This window comes from Tachypleus tridentatus, chromosome 1, assembly GCF_004210375.1.
Source record: "Tachypleus tridentatus isolate NWPU-2018 chromosome 1, ASM421037v1, whole genome shotgun sequence".
Taxonomy (NCBI): domain Eukaryota; kingdom Metazoa; phylum Arthropoda; class Merostomata; order Xiphosura; family Limulidae; genus Tachypleus; species Tachypleus tridentatus.
This window is the reverse complement of record NC_134825.1, coordinates 26,901,140-26,919,147: the sequence shown is the minus strand read 5'-3', so window position 1 is coordinate 26,919,147 and position 18,008 is coordinate 26,901,140. Positions and strand designations below refer to the sequence as shown.

The window sequence follows — 18,008 nt, the reverse complement described above, 5'->3', positions numbered from 1 at the left end:
TCCTGAAATTCCCCCTATTATCTTTTCCTTCGTTTCCGAAATATACACACGATTTCAACAGGTAGATTTTGCTTATCTTAGGTAAAATAGTGTTTTATACAAGTATAAATATGAATGGCTTTATTATTTCAAAAACTATGCAATTACTAATTATTTTGCTGCTTAAATAGACTTTAATTGAAATATTACAACCTACGCGAGTACATGGATTTACATAAGGATTCAATTTAAAATCCTTGGGAAGTGCATTGCATAAGGACTTATAATCAACATTCCATAAGCTCAAAAATATGGATCATTAGTTTTAATAATTATGATTAAATTAAATTCAGTTAAAGCGAAACGGAAGAAAAAATATAGGTTATTCTAGACGTTTAGAAGGTAAAGTAAATGAATAAATTTCTTTAAATATTTACATTGCTTTTCATGTATTTCTCAGTGTCAGGGTTCAAAGAGCAGATAACCTTACCACAATAATATCGTTCATTAATAGTCTTAATATGACTTTACTGTAAGTTTTTCTTTCTTTGTGTTATGACAAAGCCCTAACTTTTGAACTACTAACCATAGGGAAAAAAAAAAGTCAGCAGCACCTATCATTAACTCTTAGGTTACTCTTTACCAACGAATAATGGGATTGACCGTTACGTTAAAATTCCTTCACAACTGAAAGGTGTGAGTGTATTCGGCGCCGGCTTTTGATCCCATGACCAGTTTGTGAGTCCAGCATTTTAGCCACCAGACCATGATAAGGAAATTAAAAAGAATATTCGACTTACATTTCATGTAATCAATTTTTAATATTAAAGAAAATAACAGTAAACCTCTATAAATTGTTAACGTAAAATGACTTTGTAGTTTGATACGAAGACATTATATTATGCCATTTCGGCCCGACATGGCCAGGTGGTTAAGGCACTCGATTCGTAATCTGAGGGTCGTGGGTTCGAATCTCTATCACACCAAACGTGCTTGCTCTTTCAGCCGTGGGGGCGTTATAACGTGACGACCAATCCCACTATTCGTTGGTAAAAGAGTAGCCCAAGAGTTGGCGGTGGATAGTGATGAATAGCTGACTTCCCTCTAGTTTTATACTGCTAAATTAGGGACGGCTAGCGCAGATAGCCCTCTTGTAGCTTTGTACGAAATTAAAAAAAAACAAAAAACGATCATGCCATTTCTAGAGAAAGTACTCGTAAAAATAAATGTCCCAATTAAATTGTTCACACTTACCCGGAAAGCGATGGCGAATTATCTAAAAATCAGTACTCAAGAAAATACCACCAGGTTCCAAGTAGTCACGTGATAGTACGTATATGAATGCTACTTTTCCCCAATGGAACTAACACGGACTTACGTCATCGACATGACACATGCTCAACCGTGTTTTGTATGACTGAGTTGCTTTGAATAAAAGTTGTAGCGTTTTCACTTTATCGAATTATTTGAGTTTTAGTCGACGTAGAGTGAAGTGTTTTGGCTACATATTCACTGAAAATTACCAGTTTGATTTTGGTATTGTTAGTGGTTACTAAAACTCAAACAAAGTACAGCACAATCGACAGCGAAAGTGTAACTGTAAGTAAATTATTGCAGTTTTGTTTGTAATGTAAAACTATAACTTATGAGCCTAATAATGGCAGTTACTTAGATAAGACATCCCAGTCAAATTTATTAATTTTGTTAGTTTCTTTGTAAGGAACACAATGATCACAGTCTATCAATGTGATATAACTAGTTTTAAGAGCATGTGATGGTACGATGTTAGTGTATGCGTGACAGAAACAATTATTTTAACCCTTTGATGTTTGTTAAGTTCACGTGTTGAAACTGTGTTGGTTTTAACTGCTCTTTTTTTGGCGTTATACTTTTATAGGTATGACCTCTTATCTGTGAAAACTACTCAGTTATCACTACATTATTTGCTGAATCTCGTTTAAAAGACAAATATATATATAAGTAATTTTTTGTTAAATTTATTGATATAACGATAATTTTTTGCTAGAGCTAGGAAACAAATATTTTACACAGTCATGCAAAGCCTGGTCTGTGAGTGGTTTATTAGAGGTTACAGTTGTGATAGTTGTAGCATCTCCTTGTTTGGACAAGTTTTGCTTTTCTGCAAAACATGATATCGATTGATTCTACTCTTACAGTACTATTACGTTGACATTTGTCTAAGCTTGATCTCTTGATCTTTACTGGAACTTGGAAGATTATATGTATTTAAGTTTCTAAATGTCTTATGTAAGAATAACGTTAAGGTTGCGAGAGTGATTTCAAAACCTAATCATGGATTCTGGATTTTTTTTTTTTTATATCCGAGATCTGCTGATTTTGATAAGTAGTTAAACACAGATCATTTCAGGGTTAGGTTCCATATCCAGTGTGCATAACTATTCCATATTCTAACATATTCCATTATGCATACCCTTCTTCACAATTCGCACATCGTTATCACAGATAAACTTTGCCTAATCTTACACATATTTAAACAAATAACTGAATCTTTCAGAGAATTATTGACAATTCACGCTTTGCCTCAACCTATATTCATGGAAAGCTTAAAGCAAAGACATAATAAATGATGCCAACTCAGATGACCTATCGTATTGTATGCTATTTTAACACTTTTTCTTCACAATTCAGTTAGAAGCTTGTAGTGCACCTATAAGGACGTTTCACAGATCTGAACATTTTTAGGTGTTTTACCATAGAATTACAGATGTTTCCGAATCGATGTCGCGCACACAAGATTATGCATTACTAAACTATTTCATATTTACATTTCTCACACTTCCAGAACCCTATATATATTTGTTTTTCTATCTCAAATTGACTTAAATTACAATATGGTATTCTGTACATACTGTAACAGTAAGTGATATGTATAGGTACCAAGAGACAGGAGAATCGACGAGCAATTGCCCATCAGTTGTTTTTAAATGTAGGATCCTTCTCTGACATAAAAGAATGGTGAGATGGTTAATTGTATGATTGAACATTCTTGTAACTCGTACGTATTTCCGTCCTTATATCATTTATTTTTCTACGTAGTCGTAATTTCATTTCCAAGAACATTTGAGGCGATACATCATAATTTTTTTTCTTAAAGTGTGTGTCACGTTGTTGCGTGTTTTTTTTTCGTGGCACGGGCATAATTGACATCTGAGATTTAGTTCAGATATTTACTGCAGCAACAGTTATTGTATTTAACACTACTTCGTTCGGCTGACCACACCCTCTCTAGTTTTGATGTTTTCCCACGTTTCTACTGGTCTGTGTCTGTTTTTCTTCTGAGACTATGAGCGAGTCGTCCATATTTCGGATACTTTTCGAAAAGCAGGGTTTACCATAAACGTCTGAAAACTAAAATTATTTACACAGTGCATAATGTACAAGCTACTAACAAGATTCTTAGGTTTCAACGTACTCTCATTATTATTGTTGATATTAATAAGTAAAGTACTCGCATGTTTATCCAAGGTAAGTTTTTTTGAGGAAAAAACAAGTAATCGAGCAATAGGAAACTAGAGTAATTTGAACAAGTGTACCATCAGCTTGTAGCAGTTTCATTTACTGCTTTAAACAAAATCTGATTTCGTTCTTGTAACTAGGGTTTGACAAACAACATGGCGAATGCTTTCCGTAGAGAAGACATGGCGTACCTACCTTCTGAGGTGTGCAAGGTTACTGTTAGTAAGACTGTATATATAACGCTATGGGAAAACATGTTTCTATAAGTATTTTTGGATGGTTCCCAAACACCTAATATTAAATTCAAATGTATTCATTTTATCACTGGCGGAACAGGGAAACTCGTCGGAAGCACGTGTGTAGTGACATTCTGCTAACTCATAGTGCAGTTCTTGTGAAATAGCGTAGGGTTTATGTCCAATGTAACATAGGCGACATAGGAAATATGGTTTGGACATTAATAATTACTGAAGAAATAGAAAAAAGTAGCTAAAATTAAACATATTAAAAATAAGGCGATATAATTCGCTGCTTAAACGTGAATATTTAAATATTTATATAAAATTGACTAATTGAAAACCAAACTGTTTAACCGATACGGAGTTCTTTCATGTTTACTAGCTTATAGAAAAACGCCCAAGTCAAATTAGTTTGGTTTGTCTTGAATTTCGCGCAAAGCTACACGAGGACTATCTGTGTTAGTCGTCCCTAATTTAGCAGTGTAAGACTAGAGGGAAGGCAGCTAGTCATCACCATCCACCGCCAACTCTTGGGCTACTCTTTCACCAACGAATAGTGGGATTGAGCGCCACGTTATAATGCCCTACCCTGAAAGGGCGAGCTTGTTTGGTGTGACGGGGATTCGAATCCGGTCAAATTAGTAATTAGTGACTTTTCTAGGTTCTAACCTCAAATTAGTTAATATTCTACTCTTATCCTTTTTTGCTGTCGTCTTTAGTAATGTCCTCAGGAAGATTAGCTCTTCATACATTGAAATAGTAGCTACTAGTTTACTCCATGTTTCTGAAACATTCTTTACAGGAAAACATAACTTGATCTTGGAATACAGGATTTACGTGACATCTTTTTGTTCAACGTAACGCCATCCTTTTATTTACTTATAAACATTTGACAGATGTGAATCGAGGTAGAAGTAAAACTAGTTTCTGCGTCACGTTTTACTGCAACTTTGACAATTTCAGTTGAAGGTCACCTGCTGCCAAATAGCTTTCTTGAACCCAGTTTCATCGGCGACCTCTGAGGCAGCAAAAACTTCTTTCTTGTTTAAATTCAAGGCTAGTCGCTAACGCTCGTCATGATCGGTCTTTCCTTTGTAAACACTACTGAAAGGTTTAATTCGGACATGACATCTAAGTTAGCTCCTGTAATAAATATAAAGATATGTTTTTTTCTCAAATTCGTAGCTGATGCTTGTTACTAAGCGCTTTTACATTTCGATGAACCATCCACGTACAACAGTAGCATAAATACATCGAGTTTTTACGGTAAGAACACCCTCTTTAACGTAAAGGAGTCAGTGAATACTGTTCCTGCTTGAGGCAAATAAGATAAAGGTAAAATTAGAAGTATTTTTATTTTAAAAAATCTGCCTTAAATTCTACGTATTTGCGTTACTGTTGAACGCCTTTGTGCCTAAATATGATCGTTCCTTTGTGTAAGACTTAATATACTAAACATAACTGGTAGCATTTGGTATTGACCTGAGTGCACATAAGGCTAATACATCAAACTTTATACAAAACCAATCCAAGCAAACGCAATGTTAAATATTCCACAAATCAAGATTGTTGTTAGAAATGTTTGACGAACAGATCGTGACTTTAGGACAAGAAGTTTAACTGTCAGTGCCAGCAGAGAATTTTCTTCAAAGAATAAAAATGATGGAAAGGCCAAATTGTGTAGAGATTTTTTTTGTGAATTAAGAGTTCTCTTAAATAAAGAAACTTTTAGGGATTTAGACACTTTTTTAAGTAATGTTTCTAAAATTACACAACATTCATATTGCCCATCTTTCAAAATAAATCGTAATTCCTCTCGAAGATACCGACGTTTAACACTTACAACAGTTTACGTAAAAATACAAACAAATGAATAATTAAACTAGAAAAGTACACTACAGCGTGACAACTGATAGTAACGTAACTTAGGTTGTTGATTTATAGTTGTTCCACTGCCACTTGATGTTTATTGTGGAACAATGAATTATTGCACACATGACTGAATTCAGTCGCTGCGAATTTCTTTGATCCATTTGTCTAACGTTTTCTTTTCATTAGGTCATCAGGTTTACAAGAAAATAACACAATTATAAAGACGGCGAACAATTTGTAGGACGTTCTTAACTTTATAACTCACGCATCAACGAACGTGTTCAAAAGCGAGGCCATTCATGGGGATAGATTTAATGTCACTTGAGGGGTACAAAATTTCAATATTCTCAGACAGTACTTTCTGCTCAGCTGGTCACAGTTTCTTTGGAATTTTGACCGAGTGTTATACTGTAACTGTAATAAAATTTCTCGCAAAAGTTACGAATGAGTCAGAAATATAACATTTTTAGAAATTGGATTGAACTTAATTTCTCATTTTTCCTATTATATGAATTAAACGTGTTTTTTTTTTTTTCAGGTACTAATAATCCTATCTCAGAAGATAGTGAAGGAATTTTGGTTACTTAAAGAACTAGAGACATTAAGGGTGAGTAAATAATTTTAATGCTTCCGAATGTATTTTTGTACTATAACCTTAAGCTTCTTAATGCGACTTGGTTGAAGTATGGAACAGTAATTTCTTTTGCTGATAATCTATCCATATTCTTCGTAAACACAGCTGCATATCTCAAGCAAAGCCTGTTAACTTCAATTTTATTTTTAAATTGTCTGAAAAACTGAGTGCAATATGGCGGATTAAAGCAGGATTTTCTGCCAAAAAATGCTCTGTTCAATTCTTTGAAGAATAGGCGTGATTGCTTTATGCACTTTTTCTAGTCAATTTAAAGGGTTAATGTACGTATGTTTAACTATGTTTGAGTGTAAAGGATTCCATAGAAATGCTGTATATTTTCAAGTTTGAAGGATTTGTTGTTGTTTATTGAGTTTCGTCAAAGCTCTCGAGTCCTGTCTGCGCTAACCGACCATAAATCTGAAGTGATAGGTTGTAAAGAAAGTAGCTAATCAACTACCCTCACAACTCGAAAGTTTGGGGAGTGGTTTTTAATTTTTCTGTAACTGGGATCACAGATTCACAACTTGGCACATTTATCACTGGACCGAGAAAATTAAAAATCATTTTAGGTGAGAAAATATTTGACTTTTTTATATATATATATACTTTCGATTGAAGCACGTATCCTTTTAAATTTTAAGTTATTAATGTGATCCTTTTACTTTTTAGCTTCATTAATCCATAAAGATTGGTCACACGTCATTACTCACTAAAGCAAAATATTTTACATTGCTGTTTTTCACTGCGTGGAGGAATTACATTTGCTTGCTAACCTTTACTTATGAACCCTGCTACTAATGTTACGGGTTCCATATTACATTCCATGTAAAATACTACTACTTACCTACTAAAATAGTAATTTCTTAACATTGTGAAAGGGGGCGATCATTATACCGAAGAGTCCGACATCATGCCTGCAAAGCTAGAAGACGAACAGACGATTCAAGATGTCATCAAACATGTCTTGAACGTTAGTCATCGCAATATGTGTTAACCCTAATATACCATTGATTAGGTTGTTGTTTTTTTAACTCCTTATTCATTATATTTCTGGTATATCTGTGACATTGTTACTTAATCTTACTGCCATACGAGATGGGAAACAATTTAAATAACATAATTGTTTCAGTTAATTCCACAACTTACTGCCTAGGTCCTCATACATATTAAGTATAAAATCGGTAATTCACACAATGTCTGGGTCAGATCTTTAAGTATTGTAAGAAGGAATAAAGCCAGTTTGATTTCGCTCAAAACTATACGAGGATTATTTGCGTGAATAATCCCTAATTTTGATTTAGAGGAAAAGCAGCCAAAGAACACGCTAATTCTTAGGTTATTCTTGCTAGAACGAACAGTGGGGTTTGTGTGTGTGTGTGCCAACGGAATACGAACCACGGAACTTCAGTTCTTCAGTTTAGCACTGTAACTTTAGACTCGTGTCCTAAGTCACCAAGCCAAACTACTAGATTAAAAAATGTGTTAATGTACAATAAAATACTGTAATACGAAAATAAATTAGTGACAAAATGGAAGTTTTGTCCTATGTGCGGAAGAGTTAAATACTTTTTTTAAATCTTGGGAACTTGTAATTTAATCTGAATGGAATTTATTGTCAGATAATGAATCAAACTTTGACAGCAGTTCTGCACTCACTGGACATGCATTCAGTTCTGTATAGATGTAGTACATATTTATCGGATTAAACTTCAGTTTGATTTTGTATTTGTTTTAAAGGTAGAAAAGATCTTCACTTGTGATGTCTAGTAGGAAGTAAAGTTCCGAGTGCTTTATCTCAATTTGTTTTCGTGGTATAGTTTAACATGTTAGAAGTTATATTAGGAATAATGTATTGAAACGGATAAGGCACATTGTGGAGAAAATTAAGATAACTGTTTGAGCAAAATTTTTTTGTATTTGGAAGTTCGTCCTATTTTAAATCAGTGGATAAGAACATGCGTTATTAAATAAATAAATATAAATGCATAAGTAGCTGCGTTGGAGCACATGTTATCAGGTATTTTGTTAAAATGATTCGATGGCAGTTTGTGTATTCTTGAGAATAATGTATTGAAACATTACCAGAGAAGAAATCTGTGCACCTTGTACCTACCTATATATGTATGCGCAGTGTACCTTTTGTTTTAGATACAAGCAGCCTTTACTTGCTACTTTGTAAGTAAAATATGAATTTTTGGAGATATACTTACCACACTAAATCCACATATTTATATCGAATTTTGTAGCAACTATACTTTACAGAGGTGACTGATTATTCCAGTGTCTAAAATGTCAAATACGGAGAATTTCTAATCTAGATTTTATTTCTGGGGACAGAAACTTTCATTGCTTTTATTAGCAGATGGTGTTTATTAAAATTTCTATATCATATGCGAATGACGTTTATTTTAAAGCTATAATGTTTGAAAGTGACTATTGATTAGCGTTTACGTTACTTGCAGGTTTTAAATTGTAGTCGTTATTACGTGAAACCGTCTTTAGAAATGTCAGGAACAAAACTAAGCCCCGAAATTTCGGGGGTGGTAGTGAATGACCGAATTTTTTTTCAACACAATGGACCTTGCCAGTGTGGACTGCTTTATTCATGTGCAATGTTTGAATGATCCAATTAGAGATTTTATCAACTTTTGCCGGACATTCACCGAATTGTGTTTACAATTTTTGGTTTTGCCTAATAATCTGTCGAAACAAATCTTTCAGTTTCCCAAAATAAAAAAGAGAATTAAATGCTGAAAAATAATTAATAGAAAATTGTATTTATGCTGACATAATGAAATACTGATGAACATTTTCCCCCTGGGAGATGTACATATTTCTCCAAGATTATTAAGAAATTCTCTTCTATCCATAGTTTACCGATACTGTAAGAAATAATACAAGGTGAACACGTTCTCAACATCACGTGTCATGCATGAGACAACAGTGCTAAATCAATCGCCGAAATACTTTTCATCATTTATATACAAAGATGGTACTCTGTTATTTCTAGCATATACTTGTATGGTTACATCCTAAAGGTCGGCGTAGTTTGTGATTAACGTGTTCGGACTGTATGACAAGGATTCATAGTTTCCGACCTTGTGACGTAAAACCTCGCTCTGTAATTTTCTTTCCGTGCAGGCAAATTGCACAAGTGATTGGCAAATTCTAGTTTTACGTTGGGCAAGAGTAGCTCGAGAACTGACAGTGGGTATTGATGAAAGTTTACGTTTTCAGGACAGCTTTTCTCAAATAGTTCTTATTTTAGTTTGCGCAAAAATTCAAACGTGTATATATCGAATGCAACAAATATACTGAAAATTTAGAGTAACTTTTATACGTAGTATATGTATACTTTACTTTTAGTTTTCAAGTTAACTTAAAGTATCTTACTTTTTTGGTTCTGAAGTTTCCCTTGAAAGATAATGTACTTGAAGAATGGTGTTATTTTTTTTACTTGATTTTGAGAGCTATTCAATCTAGGCATATCAAATCAAGTGATTTTGAGATAAAACGTTTTAAATAACCTGCTAGTTTATAAGTTTATATGAAATTTTGAGTGTGTTTGTGTGAAGAAGCTAAATATGCAAGTCAAGAAAGGAAATGACGATACAGTTTTTATTTGCGTCTTTTCAATTACAGTTTCAAGATGTTTGATGGCTGCAGAAAAGCTATCAGATATGCCATGTTTACAGCCAATTTGTTAATCTTGGTGAGTATAATGTATCAATTGAGAATTCATTGTTTGTTTCTTGTGAAAGTTAGAGCTTTATTTTGTACTTATCTTAAAAGCACTCCCCTTTTCACATTCATCCACTTGGACCTTATTTTAAAGTGCACCACTTTTAGTTCAGTTTGTAGTCGGAATAATCTGTCAGAATAGTAAATACGAGTCGTTAAACCTAACATGAGATATTAAGTATACCCTTGACAAAACTCGATTCAAGTTCTAGACTTCATTAAGTTTCTACCCCCCAGTAACAAGTTTGGGGGGCTTATGTCACCAAAAATCGTGTTTCGATACACGCAGTGGCTAAAGCACAGATAGTACATTGTGAAGTTTTGTGCTTAAATTCGAAAATGTATATATTTTTTTCGAAACAAATTGTAGTTGTGTACTTAAGCAGTCATGAAACTGAATAAAAGTTGTATTGGAACGGAAGTGCCTCAAAGCCTTCGATCCTTCTATTTTAAAAGACAACTCCTTACCTTCTAGATGTAGTCACTATATTTGGCTGATCAGATATATAATAGAGAAGTGAGGGGTGTAAGTCCCCTCATAAATATTAGGGTATTTTTAGATCTTCTAACGGGTTTAGAAGGAACGTTAGTCCGAGGGTTTAACGCAATTGAAATAATATTAGCACAGATTAAAGCTGAGTCTTACAGGAACTTTACAGTAATTTGTGTTAATGTAGTAAAGATTCTATTCGTGTACTGTTTTTATCCACTTTAGCCTTTTTTTTTTTTTAAGTGCCATACAAATGCCACACCCAGACTTGCACCGTATCGTAATTTTAGTGTTCATTTCTCTGTATTTATACACTAGAGAAGTTTAGCACCAGGCAATAAATAAGTTCTACACTCTCAAACTGTGGAGTCATGTGGCTATAACTCTCTTCTATAGAGAACCTTCAATGAGTTTTACTTCTGTTTGTATAAACTAAATAGAACTTGAAAGCGTATTTGTGTATCTTAATAATAAATCGACTCCTGTTGTTGCTTCAAGGAACACAAAGTTATTTGGTGAGATGAGTTCTAACACTCTAGATAAAGAAAACTCAAGTTGACCAAAGTGAGCACTCAAAGAAATGAATGAAACACTCACTCTGTGGGCATTTCAATAAAATATAAATTCACTTCGTACTTAAAGGCTTAAGACACTTTATCATAGCCATACAGTTTCTATGTCTTGTTTATAACGTTTCTTTGTTTTTCCCTTTATCTAGTTCGGTGGGTTCGTAGTTTTTGCTATAGGAATATGGACGCTAGCAGACAAGTCTTTCATGGAAAGACTTCTTGGAAGTAACCTCTACGTCAGTTCCGGTGCTATTCTTATTGCCACTGGTTTAATAGCAGTTATTATAGCTTTTCTAGGATGTATGGGGGCACTGAAAGAAATTAAGTGCATGCTTTTAACGGTAAGTATTTGTAAAAATAGTTAGATGGTGAGGGGAGGGGGAACTGATGGTTTTAGTCTTTTTTTTAATAAAAGCTTGTTTGCTATTAATGACGATATTTTAAAAGATGTATTGAATATTTTTGCTTCCAATAATCATTCAATGAAACTCGTTAAATATTGAATAAAGTATCGAAAACTTGGATTATCAAAAGCAATGCACTGCGAATATTAACCAGCATTACCAAATACTGTTTTTAGCCTTATTGAACTTCTCTTAAGGGCTGTCTCGAATACGATAGGTTTATGTGATGTTTAACTATTGTTGCTGCATAAGACTAGTTTTTGAAGTGAAGAAACGTCAAGGAAAAAAATCAGTGCTGTATTTGTGTCGCTCTTTTAAAATACAAGTGATAACTTTTTACAGTGAAAAGTCTAGGAAATGACTGAATCACGAGTATTCTAGAGATTATCAGAGAAAAGTCTGAAAAAATTATTTCGATCAGTAAAAAATAATAATAATAAAACAGAAAATTTAGTGAAACCTGTTTGTTTTCTTTAATAAAACTGATGTTGTTGGGATGTTGTTCTACGTACAGTTATTTTGTCCAGGTTTAAAGCAGCATGTTAGTTTTTATCCATTTTGATTAGTTCATTCACTTGAAACTTAAATCGTAAACATTTCAATAAAACATTGTTTTTAACAAACGTGTTTTACCAAACGGTGTTTCAACCTGTTTAATCGGATGACTCGCAATGCGTTGGTTCGTTGATCAGTAATTAATGGTACAGGTGAAGCCAAAACTTCAGGACAACTGGATTAAAGTTAAAGGTTGAATTTCGTTGCAATTTTAAGGATACCTTAAGTTTTGAGAAACGGTTAAATTTTTTTCCATGAAAAATTTAATTTTTACATTTTTTTTTTCTGTTGAAACTTTATAATGTTTTTCTTTAACTAGCAACATATTTTGCAGTAAGTGATTTAAAGCGAAAGACAGTTAATATTAACATATAATCGAAAAAAATCTGTATGGGGAGGGAGAAGGACATGCTCGTTCCACACCAATAAGTATAAATGTATTGAACCTGAAGTCTTCACGACCAGAGTGTATATCCGTTTGAGTCTTAAAGTTGGTTTTTAACGGCTTATTTGTATAAATTTTAGAATTTTTCTCATCCATTACCTTGAGGGATATGTATGATAAAAGCTTATTTTTTGATCAAATGACTAAATATTCGCTTCTTTTTCATACTTTGTATTTCAGTTTACGATAATTTACACGCCTTCTCAATGGCTGTTTTACTTGCTGAAAATTTTAATTGTAATGATTTAGGTACTACAGAATAAATACGAGTTTTCTTTGTTTAAAAGTACGACCGAAACATATCAAGTGCTATTTGAATGTAATTTACCCTCTTTTAAATACCATTTTATATGAAAGGTGGAATATTGTCAGTCTAGCTCCATTGCAGCCATTCTTATGAAATTTTGTTCAATTGGTAAAATCTTAACAGTTTAAAACAATGTTATCATTTGTAATTATTTAATATTATTTTGATTTGGCCAAGTGTAGAATGTTTTGTAGCATTGGTTTGGTCAGATCATTGTTACTTATCGGAGCTTGTGAACTGAAATTCTTAGATTTGAACGTGTATGTAAATACAGCGATTATATTGAATAGATTTTATGGGTTCCAAAACAATAGTGGAGCACGTTTAACTTTCAAGATATACATTTTATAAATACCAAATATTCTTCTTCCGAAATGTTTTTAACAGAATCTGCTTCTTTAAGAAAAGGGTTAAGGATCCATATCGTATATATTTCGGGATTTAAAATTGATTCCTCAATTTTAAACAACGATCAGTTTTTACTGTTAATATTTATGCACGTTTTAGTTTACTGGAAAGAGTAAATTACCAAATCCTGATTTCCTTAATTACTGTTTATTGATTATCGTAGTATGGGAAATATTTAAAGGTTTGCTAAATAATTCCCGATGATCTACACCAGGGGTTCCCAACCTTTTGGCACTCGCGACATGAAAATGTAATTGATGAAATAAAATTAATGTTATCCCAAGCTACTTCTAACAAGGCTTCGCGACCCCCCAAGGGGTGGCGACCCACCGGTTGGGAACCCCTGATCTTCACGGAAGTGATACATTGGAATTTCTAACCTGACGTGTTCACTTTATGTATTATGAAACTTATAGAATGTGAGGAACTATTTAATAGAATATATTGATTTTTTTTCAGTTCTTTATTATCCTGTTAATGATATTTATCACAATGCTTGTTGGTGGAATACTGGGTTTCGTCTTCAGAAATGAAGTAAGTTATTTGAATATATTAGCTCTGGTTATAATATGAGAAAGAATGACACCTGTTTAACGTTTATCCTAGCGATAGTGTTAACTTGCATTATACGTTTGAATCAAATATAATTGTACAGCAGAAAAATGCGACACATTAGTTCACATAATTAGAATTTCCAACACTAACGGTCATTAGCAGAAAGGAAAAGTTGCCAAATAAATTATTTGGATTGAAATTTCATTTACAACAGTAGTGCTTTACGATATATATTTTTTTTTTTTTATCCTGTCAGAGTGACGTCAAGTATCTTAATCACAAACTATGAATCCAAGGATTCTTGGTTTATTTCTGTTTGACGCAAAAGTTGTTCCTGTACGTGGAGGGAGGGGGGCTACAGGTGCGGGTAAGAGTGACGGTCAAATCACACTTTTTGATCAAGGAATAATCTAGAAGTATACAGTGGTGTTGTTCACTAATTCGCTTTATCTACTCTGAAAGTTCGGAGTTAAGGACAATTATAGCGCTTTGTGTAGCTTTTTCCGAAAATTCTGAAGGAATAGAACAGTGTAAAAAAACGCATCTGATTTTCGTAATTGATTTTGTTGAGAACTTGCGTTCGTTTACAAAATTAAACTGTTATAAATAATGTATAATTATTTACAATAAACAATCTTAAAATTTCATTACTAACATGAATTTAGTTTAGAAAATTTAAGAAAGATAGTAATGTTACTGTAAGTTCGCTTTCACCAGCGTTTGTTAGTTTAATTGTTTCATAAACTGTTCTGAATGCACGAGGCGACATGCTTTGCTCTAGCGATGAAGCTGTAACACAACTATGAAGTTCAGATAAACCAAAACTAGTCCACGCTCTGTTTTACATTAGTGAGGATTATATAATCGACTGATGTAAGATTTTTATTTTTTTTAAGTTGGAAGCATTAGAAATATATAATAATTTCGATACAGTCACTGGTACTTTCAGAAATCCGGAAGAATTCTAAAATGTGACTCTATATTAAACGTTTTCAGTATGCCCATATGTGGCCTATGGAATAAAGATTGCGGAGTTCCCAACACACATCTCTTTTGTAAACAAATAGTTAAAACAACTAGTCGTTACATTTATGAATACTGTTATATTAACTTTACCAACAAATGTCATATGGGAAGAACAAATATAGCATTAGACATGATTTCAAGCTTTGCTATGTTTTAGACTAAATATGTTTAGGGTGGATCTTTGAGAATAACCATATGATTATTTGCTTATATATTAATGTTTATAATTCGCACATATTATTATTAAACTCTTGACATTAAAACGTTACGTTTAAATTATTTTTAAATTTATCTCTAAATACAACAAATTCAAATTTTCCGAAGCAAAATATTAAATGAATAACACAAGATGTCAAACATAACGCAGATATGATAGTGCCAGAAAGCCCTACATCAATATGATAAAAACAATAACAGTGCAATATCTTATCAAAAGCACGTAGATTTAGGGTTCACGAACTGCAGAGAAATTCTCTCAAAGGCTTGCTTATTACGTTATTAGCTACGTGATTCTAGTTTGGTAGATAAACTAGATTCTCTGAAGTGATGTTTTTGATGTATTCCAGTGTAACTTTAGTATTTTAAATCGGTGAACGTTAGTGTTTTTTTTCCTATAGGAAAGTAAACTATTTCTGAACAAAAATGTACTACGCAATTTTGCATAATTATTATTTTTATAAATTTTCTTAACACTAGGTGGAGGAACACATGCATACCCAGATGTTGAAAACAGTTAAACAGTACATGAATGATACTCCAGTAACAGAAGCTTGGGATGCTGTGCAGACGAAGGTAATGCTGCGCTTAGTGTACGTCTTTATTGCGTATTGTCTTGCAGATGTACAAGAAAATAAACTGCAGGTTGCAGGAGAAATATTAACTGACTTAACGCGTATATAAGGAAGAAATTAAACAGTTAAATAAATTTTGAAAATATTTTTACATAACTACTGCGATGTGAAAATAACTTCATTAATTAAATCATTATGAAGATTTGTTATACAACAACAGAAACCCTACTTTGGACTAATAACGTTTAACAGTAGCTCTAGTGACCATCTTATGCTGGGTAAATGTACTTATTGTACTGTTGTGTTTTTGTTTGTTCAGTTCGAATGTTGTGGAATTAGACCTGGTGGTGATACTTCCTACTTGCCTTACAAGATTTGGATGGACATGAATCAAAACTTTAGAATGAAAGGGCCACAGGTCCCAAGTAGTTGCTGCAAGTCTAAAACAGTGGTACTCCAATGTCAACGGAATCCTTCTCCGGAAACAACATGGACGAGTGTATGACTTGATTCTAGTATTAAATATTGCATAAAAATCAGTTAAAATATTTTTTTATTTAAAAGTATGATACAGTGACTTTTGTATATATTACTAGTGCGTTTCATATCCTCTGAGAGAAGAATTTAAGTGATTTTTAATTTACTACTTGAGTGGTAAGTAATGAATGAATCGAATTAAAGATAGGTTAGGTTTCATATTTTTCACCCATCAGTCGTATTAACTATACGATTAAGATATGATAAAATATTACACTAAATTTCTCATTTTCGTGTACAATCGTGCAGTACATTTGTAGTAATCAACGCCATGTTCGTTACTACTGGTATGTGTTTATTGGGGAGAGGAATGCTACATCACGCCTAAAATATGCCAGGTAAGTATGAGTTATGAGAAATTTGTGTATGGGTGAGAAGAAATATATGAGACATTCACTGTTCATCACAATGTCATTAAGTTGTTACAGATTTTTATAGTGATTATTCGTTTAACGTTAGCTATCTAGCGCTGCCACATGCTTAGCACATTGGACTATAGATATGATGCTAGTGACCCGTTACCGCCAAAAACAAATGAATAAATGGTGTCCGCATATTGGAGTCTCGGGTACTTTGAGATTTATCGTTTTAATACATTACTCAGCTGGACATGAGTTGGAAGTAAGTGGGTGGTATTGACTAGCTACACCCTCTTTAGTCTATCACTTCAAAATTAGGGATGTTTAGTGCAGATAGCTTTTGAGTGGCTTTGCACAAACTCAGACAGACAAATATTGATTCTTTAATTTTTGCCACTTAAGACCTAAATTTCGATGATTGATTAATTTTTAGCATTTATTATTATTTCATGGTAAAATATCAGGTTCACGTAGTATATAATATAATTTAGAAAAGCTAACAATTAAAGAAGAGAATACATCAAAAGGAAAGATAGTACGAATCTTATGCAACACATCCAAACCTTAGACGAAATACAATTAAACGTAAATTTATGAGGGAGAAGGAAAAATAATCGCAGTCGCAATACAAACACCTAACACTTGCACACAAACAAGATGGGTTACTGTGTACTGTGCTCTTATCCTTTGTTCTCTGATGTAGGATGCTTGCGAGTGCGGTTTTTTTGTTCGTACTCTCAAAGTTTACATTAAATTATATATGATGTGTGTGTATGTGCGTTTGCTTGAACTGAAACAGTATTAAGATAAACGTGATGATACTTGCTTCAATAAGCTGTTTTTAAGTTGTATCTTCTTTCATATGTAGGAATGCTATGAGAAACTAAAGGCTTTTGTGAAAGATCACGCCAATGTCATGGGTGGTGTAGGAGTTGGAATCGCCTGTGTTATGGTAGGCTAGTTTTCTGTGTAACGTATTGATTCACATGTGTACACGCCACTAATGTTAAAAATTGGTACTTTGGAACTTTTACGTATGATCAGTTTTAACCCTTATAATTAGTTGTTTGTATTAATGTGTTTTAGTAATGGGAAAGTTTCCTGTTTAAAAAAAAAACAAAATTGTATATACAAAATTGACATGTCCGCTGGTGCTCCTTACTTCGTTTTTAAACATCGAAGAAACAGATTATAAACGTTATCGTGGTCTGTTACATTTTACCTTCATTTATGGGTCTCTGTAGCTTTTGCTATGAAGAAACAAGTCTTTTTCTTTTTTTGTAAGACCAATTTTATTCTAAACTTAATGATACTTAAAGATACTATTTCTAAATCATACAACGTTTTTATATATACTGAGGATAAACAATCTGTTCATGTTCGGTGCCACCTTAACTGTTTATTCTGCACACATTTATCCTGATTATTTAGGACAATTACTTCTATTTTAAGGTAGACGGGCATATGCTCGCACACTGGTTGTTTCGTCCTTTATTATATTGATGTGTAGGTGTACAGTATGCAGTTGTATTTCGTCATTTAGTAAGTTGAGTGATTTTCGCTTCCATACAGAGTTGTTTGGTTTGCGGAGATTAAATA

At 33.2% G+C, this 18,008-nt stretch overlaps 1 protein-coding gene across 6 annotated transcripts in view; it reads left to right on the top strand.

Annotated features, from left to right (window-relative positions):
* The window catches only part of LOC143244804 (tetraspanin-11-like), a 67,158-nt gene that overhangs the window by 46,375 nt on the left and 2,775 nt on the right, over nucleotides 1-18,008 (top strand). For 4 of the 6 annotated variants that reach the window (XM_076490162.1, XM_076490175.1, XM_076490167.1 and 1 more), the window contains exons 2-8: nucleotides 6,127-6,195; nucleotides 9,865-9,934; nucleotides 11,172-11,363; nucleotides 13,601-13,675; nucleotides 15,419-15,514; nucleotides 15,833-16,012; nucleotides 17,278-17,361. In XM_076490162.1, coding sequence (XP_076346277.1) covers nucleotides 9,872-9,934; nucleotides 11,172-11,363; nucleotides 13,601-13,675; nucleotides 15,419-15,514; nucleotides 15,833-16,012; nucleotides 17,278-17,361 — 690 coding nt within the window. In that variant the 5' untranslated portion in view covers nucleotides 6,127-6,195; nucleotides 9,865-9,871. Of the gene's footprint in view, nucleotides 1-1,354; nucleotides 1,579-6,126; nucleotides 6,196-9,360; nucleotides 9,430-9,864; nucleotides 9,935-11,171; nucleotides 11,364-13,600; nucleotides 13,676-15,418; nucleotides 15,515-15,832; nucleotides 16,013-17,277; nucleotides 17,362-18,008 lie in introns of those variants that run through there. The other 2 variants (XM_076490156.1, XM_076490196.1) reach the window with 2 other exon arrangements.